This window comes from Solanum dulcamara, chromosome 4, assembly GCF_947179165.1.
Source record: "Solanum dulcamara chromosome 4, daSolDulc1.2, whole genome shotgun sequence".
NCBI classification, from domain to species: Eukaryota; Viridiplantae; Streptophyta; class Magnoliopsida; order Solanales; family Solanaceae; genus Solanum; species Solanum dulcamara.
The window spans coordinates 11,986,918-12,003,126 of record NC_077240.1 but is presented as its reverse complement, the minus strand read 5'-3'; the positions used below and the strand labels follow the sequence as shown (position 1 = coordinate 12,003,126).

Here is a 16,209-nt window from a genome sequence, read left to right as displayed (position 1 = left end):
TTCTCGGTTTTTCCCCCACTTACTCCACCGACCACCATTGCATTCACTTTCCTCTCTCTGTCCCTCTCCCCTGTAACCCCTAAAGGCAAGTAACTGACATCTCTGCTAATAAACCCTTTTCAAGGTTTCTTCTTCTTCAATCCCTTTTCAAGTATAACTTCAAGAATCTATTGAAGCATTAAAATTTTAAGAAGATGGAGGAACATGGGGCAGCAAGCAATGTAGCTCGTGCAATAGTGGCTGCCCTTGATTGGAACTCTTCTCCTGATGAACGTAAAGCCGCTTATGCCTATTTAGAATCTGTAAGCATCACATAGGTCATATTTATCTTTTTTTTTGTCCCTTACCCACAGCCCACTTTGTTGTATTTCCAATTCTTGAAAGTACTTATGAGAAAGGAGAAAGGAAGAAAGTAATGTTTTTTTTTTTGCTCCATTTTGAATTAGGTTTAGAAAAAGTTTGAATTTTTAATGGAAAATTTATGTACGTGACTTGATTTTTGAGTCGTATGGTTCTGTTAAAGGTAGGAAAACTGTGATTCTTGATCGCCATATTTGTGTTGCATGAAGGATTCTGTAAGAGTTGGGGTGTTTACTTGCTAAATGTTTATATGTGTGTGTGGTTTGTAGCTTCACCCAATGGGAGTTGAAGTTGATTTTTTTTTCTTGGCATTTTCTTGAAGAAAAGGTATTATAGGGGTTTTTGTTGAATGTCTGGTTTAAATTGAATATAAAGAAGTTGCTATATGATATATGGGAGTTCTGCTGATAGAAATTGCTTGGGGTATAATAATTTTAATTGGATCAGTGGATTCTTGTAAGGTATTCGAAGTAACAGTTTGCTCTTTGAATCATAGGGTTTGGTTGAGGGGTTTAGGTTCACGTGGTAGCTAAAGGGTGGTTTTTTATCACATTTCTTTTTCTATCCGTATTCTTATTTGAGTTGTTGGTAGGTTTCTGATGTAGTTGGGGTATTGTAACTGCATATTTTTATTGCAGATAAAAGCAGGGGATGTACGTGTCCTGGTGAGCACATCATTTCTTTTAGTAAGGAAAGAATGGTCTTCAGAAATACGACTGCAAGCCTACAAGATGCTTCAGGTTACATTATGATAACTCTGCATTTAGTTCTTATCTTTTAATCCTTAGCTAGGCCACCCAAATTTTTTTTTAGAGTTTTCAACTGTTTCTTTGGTGGAGATTCAACAAGTAGAACTTATTTTTCTACCAATTGCATTGTTCAGTAAGGGCTTCATTCAAAACTGGATGCAAAGTTACAAAGGTACAATTTCAAATTTCTATTGTTCAAGGAAAGAGAAAAAGACACTGGTAATTAGCTTTTGTCTTCAGTACAGAAGTGAATAATTAAGGTTTTTAAGCTCCACTATGCCCTCTGGCCTCTACCCCCACTTTGTACTCTATGATGTCCTTCTCCAAGAAGATTTGAGCCAACCTGTCTGTAGAAAGATAACAAAAATTAACTGCTGGGGAAAACAGTGCCCTGTCCTAAATGGGCATAAAGTACTTGACAACAAAACACCAAAATATGTTAGAAAATGGCTGAGCTTCTTTGCTTCAATATTTTTTGTGGTTGAATTTTGCAAAGAAGGTATGACACTTATTTGAAATTTGGACCCAAGTGTCCTTTACCCTCATCTTTTTGAAATTTCATACAATTCCACTCTGTGATGTTAATGTCCCAATATTGTCTGAATGACATAAATGTTGAGCTCCTTCTATCCGTTTCTCAAGTTTTATTAACTTTATAGCATTTGGTGCGGTTGCGATGGGATGAATTAAACCCTGATGAGCGAAGGAACTTTGCAAGTGTAGCTGTTGATTTGATGTCTGAAATTACTAATTCCAGTGAAGAATGGGCTTTGAAAAGTCAGACATCAGCTCTTGTTGCTGAGGTATTTCTGTGTTTCTTCGTCTTCTTTTTTTTTTCTTTTTGAAAAAAGTTTTGCTCATTTCATTTGATGTATTTATAGTTCTTAGGACCACACAATTATATATGTTTCAGATAGCTAGGAGAGAAGGTTTAAGTTTGTGGCAGGAGCTTTTTCCATCTCTAGTAGCTCTTTCTAATAAGGGTCCTGCACAAGTAAGTTTCGTCTTTCTCCTATTTGGTTCTGTAGTGTTTCTTTTCTACACTTATTTGAGGTCTGCATCAGTTAATGCAGCTGGGTTTTCTTTCTCATTGCAGGCAGAACTGGTCTCAATGATGCTAAGGTGGCTTCCTGAAGATATAACTGTCCATAATGAAGATTTGGAAGGTTTGTGGTTAAAATACACTGATTAATCAGTGCTATTCTGTAAACTGGATTACGCGTTGACCAACTTATTTTATTGCAAGAAAAAGAAATAATAGTACTATTATTTCTTTGATTGAGGTGCTTAGGTGAGAGAGGCACATGATTCAGTGTTTTAGAATATTGTTGTAACTCAACTCAACTCAGCTGCGTGCCAATACCCAAATTAGTGTCGGCTATATGAATCTTTTGTATCCATTCTACTCCTTATTCTATGCATCCACTTTGTATTAAAAAGATTGATCATAGTTTGATGCTTTTTATATTGACAAATAACCTACAGTAACCTTTCTCCTTTACTCGAGCTTGGGACTGGCTATGCTTTTCATATTGGCAGAGTTTAGAATGTTATAAAATTTAACATAATTTGTGTGTGTTTTCGTGCTGGAAAAAAAACTTGATTCTAATTATTTCTATTTTCTTATTACCTGGTGCCTTTTTTGTTGATTCAGGTGATCGCCGTAGGCTATTGTTACGTGGACTTACCGACTCTTTGCCTGAGATTTTTCCCTTACTGTACAGTGTAAGTTTTTGGTTGTGAGTACTTTTGTAGCTGGGATATTTTTGCATCAGTCTGAGTCTTACTCTCATAGCCAGTTACTAGAAAGGCACTTTGGAGCTGCACTAACTGAAGCAGGAAGACAACAATTAGAAGTTGCAAGACAGCATGCAGCAGCTGTAACTGCCACTCTAAATGCTGTTAATGCATACGCTGAATGGGCTCCCTTGCCAGATCTTGCAAAATATGGAATAATATATGGGTATGCTCTCTGTACTTGCAAGTGTATAATATGAGTTTGGTATAGTGTATTTATTCCTCTTTTGCAAATAGTTGTGGCTTCTTGCTCTCCTCTCCGGACTTTCGTCTTCATGCATGTGAGTTCTTCAAGCTTGTCTCCCTGAGGTATGTTGCACCAATGATATCTGTTAATGTAAACATTACATACTTAGGTCAAGAAATTTTTAAGTCATTCCTGAAAAACTACTTTCAGGAAAAGATCAACTGATGCTGCTGTTGAGTTTGATTCTGCAATGAGTAACATTTTTCAGATTTTGATGAAAGTCTCTGGAGACTTCTTGCAAAAATCTGACTCTGGTGCAGTCATTGATGAGAATGAATTTGAGTTTGCTGAGTACATATGTGAGAGCATGGTTGCTTTGGGTTCTTCAAACTTGCAATGTATTGCTGGTGATAATTCAGTTCTATCATTTTACCTTCAACAGGTGATTAGTTGTTCCTTTTATTTTACTCTCACAACAGCATATTTTGAACTCAATTTCTTTTGAGAATAAGCATGTGTTTGGACATGCATTTCCATATCATGATTTGAAATTATGATTTCAAATCAGCGTTTGGACATCCTATTTGAAATCATGATTTTATATCCCAAATTCTCCAAAAAGCATGATTTCAAGTTTTTTAAATGTAAAACTTCACCCACAACTCTATATTTTGCAAAAAAAAAAGACCCATCATTTTAAATTTTGCGAAAAAGGCTCATGCTCGGCGGCTTGAAGAGATTATTTGTACCATGTGAAAGGATTATATTAAATAACAACTATTTACTTCTATTGTTGACAGGTGGATTTTTATAAAATTATTTGTATTTGGAAGTTTGTAACCGCTAACATCTATTTATAAAAGGAATATGGAGATATGCAATTTCTTAATGTTGTGCCTTAGAATATTCCGATATCTTGTTTTCGTGAACTATGGTTTGTTCATTGGTAAGATTATATAAAAAATGGGGAAATTTTGATAATTTTTACAAATTGTGGGGTTTTCATGTTTATATTGTCCATACCAAGTGAAATAATTATATTAAAGAATAACTACTTACTACTATTATTGACTAGTAGATCTTTATAAAATTATGTGTATTTGAAAGTTTGTAATCAATCGCAAACATTTATTTATAAAAGGAACATGGAGATATGCATTTTATCAATGTGGTGCCTTAGGATATTCTGGTATTTGTTTTTATGAACTATGGTTTGCTCATTTGGTAAGGTTGTATAAGAATTGGGGAAATATTGATAGTTTTTACAATTTGTGGGGTTTTCATGGTTATGAAATAAAATACAACTTAAAAAATCCAAATTGCATGTCCAAACAAAACTTCAACTTCAAATCAATCAGATTTCAAATCATTATTCCATATCGCATTTCCAAACATGCCCTAAGAAAGTTCAAGTGTGAGACCTCAATCATTTATTCTCTTAATTTTCTTTTGATTCGCGGGGGTTAGAGTTGGGGTTGAACTTTGTTTGGCTTCCTAATTTTGGATCATCTTTTGAGTGTTGGAATTTAGAAATGGGCTTGAGCTTGGATCGCTCAGGGGTGAGGTTAACTTGGAGGATAATTTTTCGAGGCAATGGAGGATAGGGTTGCTATGGAATATCAATAATGTCTTTTAACGTTATTTAGAGGGAAATTGTATCTTTGAATTTCTTTAGCATAATAGGGATTTGTAGAGAGATTCTTGCCTTCGATGATTGGAATGCCAGGTATCAATTATATTGAATAGAGTCTATAAGTCTTTTAGATGGTGAAGAATTATCTTTTTATCTTCCTGCAGAATGATACTAGGTTCTCGTGCAACAAATTAGTCGGATAGATTAAGGATATGATGCAAGGTGGTAAGGCCGTAGGTTTACTTCAGGGTTACCATTTGTCACTCTTGATAGTGAGATCTAAAGATATTTGATATTTATGCAACTTTCTACATGAATTACAATTACCTTCTTTCCTATATCATACAAAAAGAGTGGGAATGGCGGATTGTTTGTACTTTATAGAGTCTTAAGAGATTCAAGTATGGTGGATTTATCTTTGTTTATGTTATTTGGTAGCTAGACGCGTGTAGTGGAAAATTTTGAGATGGCTTGTGCTGGTCAATGATGGGGTCGAGTGTTGGCAAGTCAAGAACTCCTATGTTGAGAAGATGCAAGTGTGGAAATAAGGATGTTGAGATAAATGCCTGGACATACTAGGAGTGATAGAATTAGGAATGAGGATATCCAGGACAAAGTGGGAATGGCCGCCGTGGTGGAGAAGATGAGGTAAGAGAGATTGAGATTGTTTGGGAATGTGAACTGGAGATGTGCAGATGCCGTTGTGAAGAGGTGTGAGAGGTTGGATATAGCGGGGGTCGAGGAGAGGCAGAGGCCGAAGAAATATTGGGGAGGGGTGATTAGACAAACTATGGCACAACTTTCCGAGGACATGACTTTAGATATGAGATGTGGAGGTCACAGATAAGGGTAAAAGATTAGCACGTAGTTGAGCGTTGTTTTAGTATTAACCTATTCATATAGTCTTTAGTTCGTTAGTAGTCTAGATCACCTTATTTGTCGTATTAGCCTATTCATGTAGTCTTTGGTTTTTAGGATCTCTTATCCTCTGTTGTTTACTATGCTTAGCTGATCACACCTTATTGTTGATGTTACGGTTTCTTGCATATATGATGCTCCGCATTGCTTTCCTGTTAGTTGTCATGTTTTTCTTCATTGTCGTTTTTTCTCTTTGTTACTACTTTGATTTGCTTCACTTGATCTGAGGATTTTTCGAAAACAACCAGAGGTAGAGGTAAGGCCTGCGTACACTCCACCCTCCCCAGAATCTACTTTGTGGGATTTCACTACTTTGTGGGATTCCACTGTGTATGCTTTTGTTGTTGTTGTGCTAGGCAATGTGGGACCATGAAGGAGGCACTGTTTAGCTGCATTTTTAGATAAACTTTATGCAGTTGAGGATTAACCTCTTATCCCTTATATATTCTTTGGTCACCCATTCCAATTTATGTAAAAGAGGGGCGTCCTTCCTAGAGAATCATATGTTTTTGTAGATCTTGTACTTTTTGGTGTACCAATTGTGAATGGGAGATCTCCCCATCTTTAGTAGAATTCATTTAAAAAAGGAGACTCAACTATGATTGGTAGACTGATTTCTAGGAAATGTCTTCTGCTGCTATTAAACGTCATTTAAGGCACTGATAATGTAGCATGTTTGAGTCTTTGGTACATCATCTAGCATTCGATAAAGAGTCTGAGTGTATATGCCCAGTCTAAACTAGTTTGATATTTGCTTTTGACCATTGGTATGTGCATGGTTCTATGAGCGCTGGTTTATTTGAATAACTTAATGTTGCAGGCCTTTGTTCATTTTGTTAGGTGAGGTGAATACTTGAGGTGTCCACGACTTCAAGTATTTAAATTTGAATGATTTGGTTTTCTGCATCACTTGACTTTGCATGCTTATCTCAGCTCATTTTAATAATTTATTTGCTTAAAATATCTGAATCTTGATTCAGTACTAAAAGCTAACTTCTTCTGTACTTTTCAGATGCTCGGATTCTTCAAGCACCATAAGCTTGCTCTTCATTATCAATCTCTACTGTTTTGGCTGGTGGGTACCATAAGTGTATTTGTCACTGATGTGTATGAAATCTTTGTACAACTTATATTTCTCTGACCTTTCACATTTCATTTCCTCGGTAGACGCTTATGAGAGATTTATTGTCAAAGCCAAAGATTGTTGTGTCTGGGGAAAAGTCAGCTACCAATCTTGCAGTGGGATCAGGACAAGATACAGAGAAAAACAAAATATTGGCTTTTGTAAATGATGATATCTGCAGTTCTATATTGGATGTATCTTTCCAGCGATTACTGAAGAAGGAAAAACTCAATCCTGGAACATCGCTTTCTGTTGGGACATTAGAGTTGTGGAGTGATGATTTTGAGGGTAAAGGAGATTTTGGCCAGTACCGTTCAAGGCTGGTATATTCCTGTGGCTCATTTCAATTTTTCACTGTCTATGTTTTTTACCCCTGATAAAGTACAAAATTATCACTGTTTTATGTTTCCAAATGAGTACAAGCTTTTGATATCAAAAGGGAAGAAAATTTAGGAATGGTGATACTTTTCCTTTCCACAGTTTCTCCTTTCTAAAAAGGGTAGAAACTGATATGTAGCATGCATGAAGGTTACAATGAATTACTTAAGCTAATGCTTAAAAACTATGACTATCGTTATTCTGCTCATGAATCGGTAAACAATACACCTACAGCTTGTTTGAAGAGATGCCCATCTTTCTTCCTTTTGGAGTTAAAAATGCTTCAGTTGAGAAAGGAGTTTTTGTCTACTCCACTAGTGGGCTTTTAGAATATGGACTGGATTCTGGATGACTATAATTGCATGTAGTAAAAATGGGATAATGATGGATTACTTGGGATTATAGTACAGGGCTATAAATGTTACTTTCTCAATGATAATAATAATAATAATAATAATACAGGATTATAGAATTTGGTTAAAATACAGTTTGATTAATGAAGGATTATGATTGGATTATAATACTTATTAGGGATTTAATAAGGTAGGGGTTTATTGGAAACAACGTCTCTATCTTCACAAGATAGGGGTGGGCTGTGTACACACAACCCTAATGCTCGAGAAAAATGTGTAGATGAATATGCCCAACTCCTCTTTTTTTCCAGCTTTAATTGTCCGGACTCTGGTATTATGCTTGTCTTGGCAGATCCTTCATGCTGTGATGCCAAATCCTCGACTACCCATCAATATAAGATCTAACAAAGTTTAATGCGGCTGCCTTGTAGCCATGAATGTAAGAAGCATTCAATCACGTGTCTTTTTTTGTTTGATAAGTTAATATTTAGCCATGTGTCCTTAAAGTTGCTCTCACTTTATTGTGTATTGAAGAGGGTTGGACTCTTTCTCATGACTTGTCTTCTTCTCTTGTATTGTGCTTATTCTATTCTTCATAAAAAGAGGAGATCTTTTCCATTGAAGGGTTTGGATAATCCCTTGGTCTAACACCCTTAACCTTCATGTGCTAATGTTTTCCTTTCATAGTTGCTCTATCCTCATAACTTGAAGAATACAACTTTTGGGATTCAAAATATAACTGACTATTTTTAAATTTCTTGAGAGCATCAGTGGTGAGAAATTTTATTGTCTTCTGAAACACAATAATGGAATTAAATATCGATAAAACTATTTTGTTGGGTGATTATTCAACTTATGGATCTTGAGAAACAAAGTTAGTTGAATGGTTTGCTATGTATGTTGCTATAAACACAATTGCTGTAAGTTTCGGTCCAATCCCTTGATGGGATGACATCTAGCCAATAGACTAAAATACTTTAGCCCTACCACCAGTTTTTTTTTCCGATTTTTTTGGGAACAGGTAACATTTTTGTGTATTAATAACAAACTACACAAAAGGTGTGTAGTCCCCCATATTTACATCCTGATGAGCAAAAAAATAAAGTTCCTAGTCCTTAATCTTCTCATAGGGAATCTATTACATCATAAATTGATTCTAACTCTTCCATTAAGCTATGTTTACACAAAAAAAGAAAAGCCCTAAACATTTCATCTTTAGTTTTTGTATACTAATGGCCTTTCTTCAAAACAAACTTGGTTTCTTTCTCCCCACACAGTCCACGAAATGCAAGCTGGGACAATTTTCCATCTCTCTTTTTGATTGGAGGGATTGGTATCACTGTTTCAGTATTTCATTACGTCAGATACTCTTCCTGGCATAGTCAAGCTAATGCCCCATCAGTTGTAAAATTGCATTTAGACCCCATAATCACTCGCTAGATAACACTCCTTAGACTATTGATAAAGTTTTTCCATGTAAAACTACCTAAGATGTGCAAGTTATCAACATTTTTTTTGTTTGCCTACTATTCATTTATTTAATATTCTAGTTATCTAACACATCATTACTGTTTACTTACCAAATGACCCATCATAACTAGTTAAAGTTGGTGTTTTGTATATCTTTACGTTTCAGTGGTAAATGTGCACAATATTGAGTTACTCTCTTACTCTGCTCAATCATGAACTGCAGTTGGAGTTGATCCGTTTTGTTGCAGCTGTCAAGCCTATGGTAGCTGCTGCTAAAGTTTGTGAGAGAAGTATGACTATTATTAAGAGTCTCTTCCTTGCTCCTTATCCTGCTCAGGTTGGTTCATGAACTATTGTCTTGAACTTGTAATATGAAGCAAATGACGTTCCTTGTTTTTCCCTTTCCAAATCTCTCACATCCTTCATCCTAAATTCAGGAATTGGTTATACTTGAGAGCATGCAGTTGGCTTTAGAAAATGTTGTAAACGCAGTGTTTGATGGATCAAGTGAAACTGTAAGGAGCAGTTCTGAAGTTCAACAGTCATTGTGCAGAATGTTTGAAGGTTTTGTGTGATATCCACCTCTTTTTTAGAAGTTCTTAACTTAGTTTTCTCCTTATGCTGAGAAGTCGGGTTACTGTGAACTTGAAGGTCTGCTTCAACAACTTCTTCCTTTGAAATGGACTGAACCGGCGCTTGTAGAAGTTCTCGGTCATTACTTAGACGCACTAGGACCCTTTCTGAAGTATAATCCAGATGTTGTTGGCAGTGTCGTTAATAAGTTGTTCGAGCTACTGACCTCACAACCCTTTGTTGTCAAGGTCAACTACTGAATGCCATTCTACTTATTTAATCGTGTGATCTTATTTCCCATCCAAAACAACCACCATGATAATTTTGAGTAAAATTGGCAGGATCCTGCTACAAGTGCTTCTCGACATGCGAGATTACAGATTTGCACATCATTCATCCGAATTGCAAAGGCTGCAGACCAGAGCATTTTGCCTCACATGAAAGTATATTACATCTTTCTCATTAGTTGGTCATGACACTGGATTTAGCCTGCATTTGCAAGTCAATTGCATTAATAGTAGCGTGTGAATTGTGTCTTATGACTTTAACAAGTCTCGAATTTTGTGCACTGATATTTTATGATCGAGGGAGAAGGAAATATGTAGAGTAATTACATACTTTTCACAAAGGGACTAGGTAGGGTATCTCAGTTTTCTCAAAATGCCCCTTGAAGTATGTCACTTGAATGCCAAAATCACATCTTGATCTTGCATTTTTATATGGAATATTTTAGATTCTGTAGATATACAGTCATCTCGGTGACAAATGGAGTTTGTCCGTTTTTGTTTTGTGGAAACAGTATGGAAATCCATTACAATTGAAAAAGAGAGCCTTGAATATTTCATTAGTTATTATCTTAGTTGATCTGACTGTTGATGATACAATCTTCATTTTTCATAATGGAACAGGTTCTAGGAAGTACAGAATGCCACATCAATTTCTATTCCTGCTTTTTTGTAATTATGTCCTTTGGCTTTTCAGAAGCTATTTTGTTTCAATGACATATTACTGATCGAGTTCTGAGATATTCTAGATACTAGAATCTATCTGCTCTATTTATCGTTGAAATTGTGTCTCTTCTGATGTTATATTTCTAAGGCAGTATATGCGATAGTTGCTCACCCTGTGGATAATGAAAATATGGGTGAGTGGAATATTTTTACTTGGCACCGAAAATTTTAGCAACACATGATTACTCTATGATTGTATCAGTCATTATTTTGATGTGAGAGATGTTGTTTTTTACATTGGACATGAGTTTGTTTGGTTGCCTTGTAAAGTGACTGCATTGTCTCTTGCATTTCAGGGAATTGCTGACACTATGGCACTTCTACAAAAAGATGGTCGTCTACTTCGTGGGGAGCACAATCTCTTGGGTGAAGCATTCCTCATTATGGCTTCTGCTGCCGGGTAGCTACTGGTCTTAATGAGTTTCTGTTGTATTCCTAGTTATCATGACCTTTGACCTTTATGTGTTCTCAAAACTGGTTCAGAGTTCAGCAGCAGCTAGAAGTTTTGGCCTGGTTACTTGAACCATTGAGCAAACAGTGGACACAGCTTGACTGGCAAGATACATATCTCTCTGATCCAACAGGTTTGATTCGACTGTGTGCTGATACACCATTTATGTGGTCCATTTTCCACACAGTTACGTTCTTTGAGAAGGCTCTTAAACGGAGTGGTCTAAGGAAAGGCAATATTAGTGTACAAGCCATACCTACATCTGACAGTTTACACCCAATGGCATCTCATGTCTCGTGGATGCTTCCTCCTCTTCTTAAAGTAAGGAGGTTCTTAGGAACAGTTTTGGTTAATAATCACTCGTTTCCTTAGTTAAGAGTTGTTAAAAGATGTAAATGTCTTCATTTTGTCAGCTACTCCGTGCCATACATTCTCTTTGGTCTCCAGCTGTTAGTCAAGCATTACCTGGAGAGATAAAAGCTGCAATGGCTATGAGTGATGTTGAAAGGGCCAGTCTTTTCGGGGGAGGTAATGTTAAATTGCCTAAAGGTACTCTAAGTTTTACTGATGGATCTCCATTCGATATGAATAGAGAAGCTTATGCGGAGCCAAATGAAGCTGATATCCGCAACTGGCTGAAAGGTATCAGAGATAGTGGGTATGTTGCTGTTATTCTGAATCTCTAAAACAGACAATCAAAATAATGTCTTTTCAAAAGCTGGTTCTACCTTAGGTGACATGGCAATTCCCATTTAAATCTTTGTGGACATGCAGACTGGAATCAACCTTCCTAGGTTCTTCCTGCCTGCATCTCTTTTTCTGATCTTATGATAAGAGAGGGAGAACCAGGAAATGCATCACGCTCCAGTCCCTCTCTCCATATTAGTTGGAAAAAAAGGATGTGAAAGAACACTTGAGACAAAGATTAACCTTGCAAGTTCTGTTAACTTCTTCTTATGTTTAAAAGGAGGAGACTGCATTCTTATCTATGGACTATATTAAGCCAATCTCTAATCATTTTACATTGTATTGATGCTATATGATCTTTTGCTAGCAGATTAAAATTGATGTCTTGAATTGCACTAGCATCTGTACTATCTAAAATATTGAAGTGTCTTGTTTCCAGAATTCTCCTTTCTTTATTTAAATTTATCTCTTAATTCTCTGTGAAGTGCCTATAAGATCTATCATAAACAATCTCCGATCTCTAGTGTGTGAATATTAAAACTATCGATCTGCCTCTCTCTCTCTCTTTCTCTCTGTTATACACCTTTACTCCATGCTCTTGGGAATTAGTTTCATGTTTCCATTTGTTGAAATGTGTCACTATCTCATCTAAAAGCTTAAGCTGGTAAAGATAACACACTTTTAGTTGCTTTTATATTCTCAACACGTCCCTCACGTGTGGCCTGATTCTTTGTTCATGGGTCAAGTACGTGGGGAGACTCGATCCCAGGACCCTGCCTGCTTTGGTATCGTGTTCAAATGTGTGACGGTGTCATCTAAATGCTTAAGTTGTTAAAGAAATCATACTTTTATCAACTTGATTATATTCTCCACTCCATTTACTAGTCTGGTTTTGGTAATGCATTTTTTTTGGCTTTAGGTACAATGTACTGGGTTTATCAGCAACCATTGGGGATCCTTTGTTCAAATGCTTAGACTCTCAGTCTGTTATTATAGCCTTGATGGAGAACATACAACATATGGAGTTCAGGCACTTAAGGCTGCTTGTTCATTTAGTGTTGATCCCCTTGATTAAAAATTGCCCTTCTGATATGTGGGAGTCATGGCTGGAAAAGCTCTTGCACCCATTACTTGTCCATTCTCAGCAAGCTCTTAGCTATTCGTGGTCTAGTCTCTTACAGGAAGGTAGAGCAAAGGTTCCTGATCTGCATGGCTTAGTCGATGGCTCAGACTTGAAAGTGGAAGTAATGGAGGAAAAGCTCCTGCGAGATCTAACTCGCGAAACGTGTTCAATCCTCTCAGTTTTTGCTTCACCCATACTCAATGCTGGACTTCCTTCATTGGAGTCATCTGGCCATGTGAGCCGAGTGGATGAGTCATCACTTAAAGACTTGGCTGCATTTGCCACAAGCTCCATGGTTGGGTATGTGGAAGTTGTCAATTTTAAGTTGCTTAGTTTGTGGAAGTAGTTCTCTAGTCTATATTCTTCTGTTGTTCTCTGTCTTGACCTTTGTGATGTATGCACAGATTTGTATTGATGCATAAAAGCGTAGCACTTCCAGCCTTGCAGATCAGTTTAGAGGCTCTAAGATGGACAGATGGTGAAGCTGTAACTAAAGTTTCTTCATTTTGTGGAGCTGTAATCCTCTTGGCTATTTCAACAACTAATATGGAGCTTCGGGACTTCGTTTGTAAAGATCTGTTCCCTGCAACAATACAGGCTCTGGCTCTGGAGTCAAATGCTTTCATCAGTGCTGATTTAGTTGCGCTTTGTCGTGAGATTTTCATTTATCTTGCTGATAAACACCCAGCACCGCGACAGGTTAGTTAGATCTCACACTTTTCAGTTGCTTATAGTGTCACCCTATGTTCACTGCAATTTTTCTTTCAAGATAGAATTCTTGCAATTGTGCTTATCCACTTGCATTTATTCTCTCCTATATTCATTAAACTAGTCTCTGGGAACATTCGTTGCACGTTTATCCCGAATTATTGTTATATAACTTATTTATATTTAAAATTGTGTCAAAAAATAGAAAATGCTTAAATTAACAATAATAATTTTACCAATTACATTGTATTTATTTAATAAAATTCATAAAAACGGATAGTGCATTTGCCATCAAACAAGAAATATGTGAAGTTAATTAAAGATAATATAGTCTCTTAATTGTGTGTGTGTTTTATGATCTAATATAATTGGAAATAATTTTTTGTACTCGTGGATGGAGAAAAACAATCACACACACCTATTGAAAAGATTGTCTATTTTTATTTTAATGAGAAACAGAGCTTGAAACATTTGTATTGTTTAGCTATATTTTTAGAATTAAAAGGCTAACTAAATAATACATGAAGATATACTTTAAAAAGTTCATAAAATTAAAAGGCAAATTACATCCAAAATATAAAAGTGACAGAAGAAGAATGACACCTTTGCACTAAAATAGGAACGTGGAATCTATTCATCTAGTCTAGTTTTAATAGAGATTGGAGGAGCACTAAAATTGGAATGCAGGTAAACTTACAAATAGGGCTGCTAAAAATCTTATTTAATCACCCTAAGGTGTGTAATTAAGTCTTGAAATAATTAAAATTTTAGATTAAGCCTTGAGATAATTGAATTTTTCTATTTATTATCTTCTTAATTAGACGTTTGATTTAGTGTAGGGGTAAAATGGTAATCCAACTTTTCACTATGGAGCTTCCCACTTTTAATCATATATATATATGATGATGATGATGATTGTGAAAAGGCTATATATATATATATATATATATATATATATATATATATAATGATGATGATTGCGAAAAGGCTATAAACTTTTGGATATGTCAAATTGTTTTGTTACAGTTGCCATAAATTATGGCAATAGTCAAAAGTTAGCAGTTCCCATGCAAATTTTACCCCTTGTATATTAAGAACAAAAACACATTTTTCAATTTTTGTTAACCAGATATATTTCCAGGAGTTCTTAAAATTGCATCTTATTTTCTCTTTTTGTGTTGATATACTGGAATTGTGTGTCTGAGTATACCCATTAACCGAAAAACCATACATCAGTATGGGATACATGCTCATAGACGCCGTGCCGCATGGTAAAAGTCAACAAAAAAGAAAGAGATCTAATTCTTAGTTTTGAAGTGTTTTTGCTAGCTTCAATAGCAAGCATAATGAAGTTTTCCTTGCTGAAAGCATACCTATCTTTTGTCTACTATTCAATATAATTCATAAAAAAATTTGCCTGCAGATTTTACTATCTCTCCCTTGCATTACATCCCAAGATCTCCTTGCCTTTGAGGAAGCGTTGACCAAGACTGCTAGTCCTAAGGAGCAGAAACAGCACATGAAGAGCTTCCTGATGTTAGCAACAGGAAACAAATTAAAAGCTCTCGCTGCACAAAAAAGCGTTAATGTCATCACAAATGTTTCAAGTGAGTACACTTCAATCTAATGCCTTGTTTTTCTCGTGTCTTGTTCATATAAACCAAGAATTTTAGTTTTTGAAGATGCTAATTTACTTGTGATTCCGACTCATTCTTCAGCAAAACCTCGTAATGTAACTCCTGCTTTGGAATCCAATATCGATGAAGGAGATGCTATTGGATTAGCGGGAATCGTGTAAGGAAGTTTGTTTAGCATATCAATGATCATCTAATATAATCGAGTTTATTACCGAAAAGGTCCCTAATATCCCAATGTAATGGCTTAGTCCTCTATGTCGATGTCATTCTTATTCTGCCCCAATCAAGAATACTGGTTCTTAAGTAGTCCTTTAACCTTATTGCTGGTGAAATTCAATGGCAATTTCCTACCTCTTTTGACAGGTAGATTGCACAATATACAAAAGAAAGTATACTAACAGAAGAAAGTCTCTTGTTTTGAGTTAGATGTTAATCAAAATATTTGGCCAGTCGTACCGGAAATTGCCCTTTTCCATTACCAGTTGAGGTTGGAAGATTTGAAAACAATCATCAACTATTGAGGATGTAGTAAATATGAAATGAATGAGGACTCTACAGATGAAGATTACAAAAGTCACATGAGTTGCAACGAGAGGCCATCTTTTTAGCTGAATGGTTTGTTTGGAAGGCATTATTGATCTCATTTTGATATCATAGTTTCTTGACTCTGTAAAGTTGCTCTTTCTTCTGTATTAGTCATGGCTATGAGTTGGTGTTCCATGTACATTCTGCCTTCTTTTGGGTCCTGCCTTTTGACTTTGTGAATCTGAACCATAGTCAAGTATGCTTTTCGAGTTATTGAGTATTGGCCTGATGCAATGAAATACATGTCCTGTAATAAACCTATATAAGAATGGTTGAGGCTTTCAGATTATTTTGTTTGTACCTCACAGCTGCTTAACTCTAATAACCATAGATTGAGACTACATTACTTTTTTTTGTTCCCTTCAGCTCCCAATGTTCTTTGTTTGAAAAAAAAAAAGAAGAGAACGGAAGGAAAGTCAGGGGTAAAGAGTTCTATTTCCCTGTTCTCTCTTTCGTGCTAAAACCCA

The 16,209-nt window shown here is 35.9% G+C and overlaps 1 protein-coding gene across 1 annotated transcript; it reads left to right on the top strand.

Annotated features, from left to right (window-relative positions):
- Positions 1-16,088, top strand: LOC129886267 (protein HASTY 1). The gene is made up of 22 exons (XM_055960872.1): positions 1-302; positions 999-1,100; positions 1,769-1,912; positions 2,023-2,103; positions 2,206-2,275; positions 2,764-2,834; positions 2,909-3,072; positions 3,144-3,215; positions 3,304-3,535; positions 6,657-6,719; positions 6,812-7,090; positions 9,192-9,305; positions 9,406-9,532; positions 9,620-9,789; positions 9,883-9,984; positions 10,848-10,951; positions 11,035-11,323; positions 11,416-11,660; positions 12,609-13,112; positions 13,217-13,511; positions 14,944-15,127; positions 15,239-16,088. The coding sequence occupies exons 1-22, from the start codon at positions 195-197 to the stop codon at positions 15,316-15,318; spliced, it is 3,600 nt and encodes a 1,199-aa protein (XP_055816847.1). The 5' UTR covers positions 1-194; the 3' UTR covers positions 15,319-16,088.
- Positions 16,089-16,209: the final 121 nt, after the last annotated feature.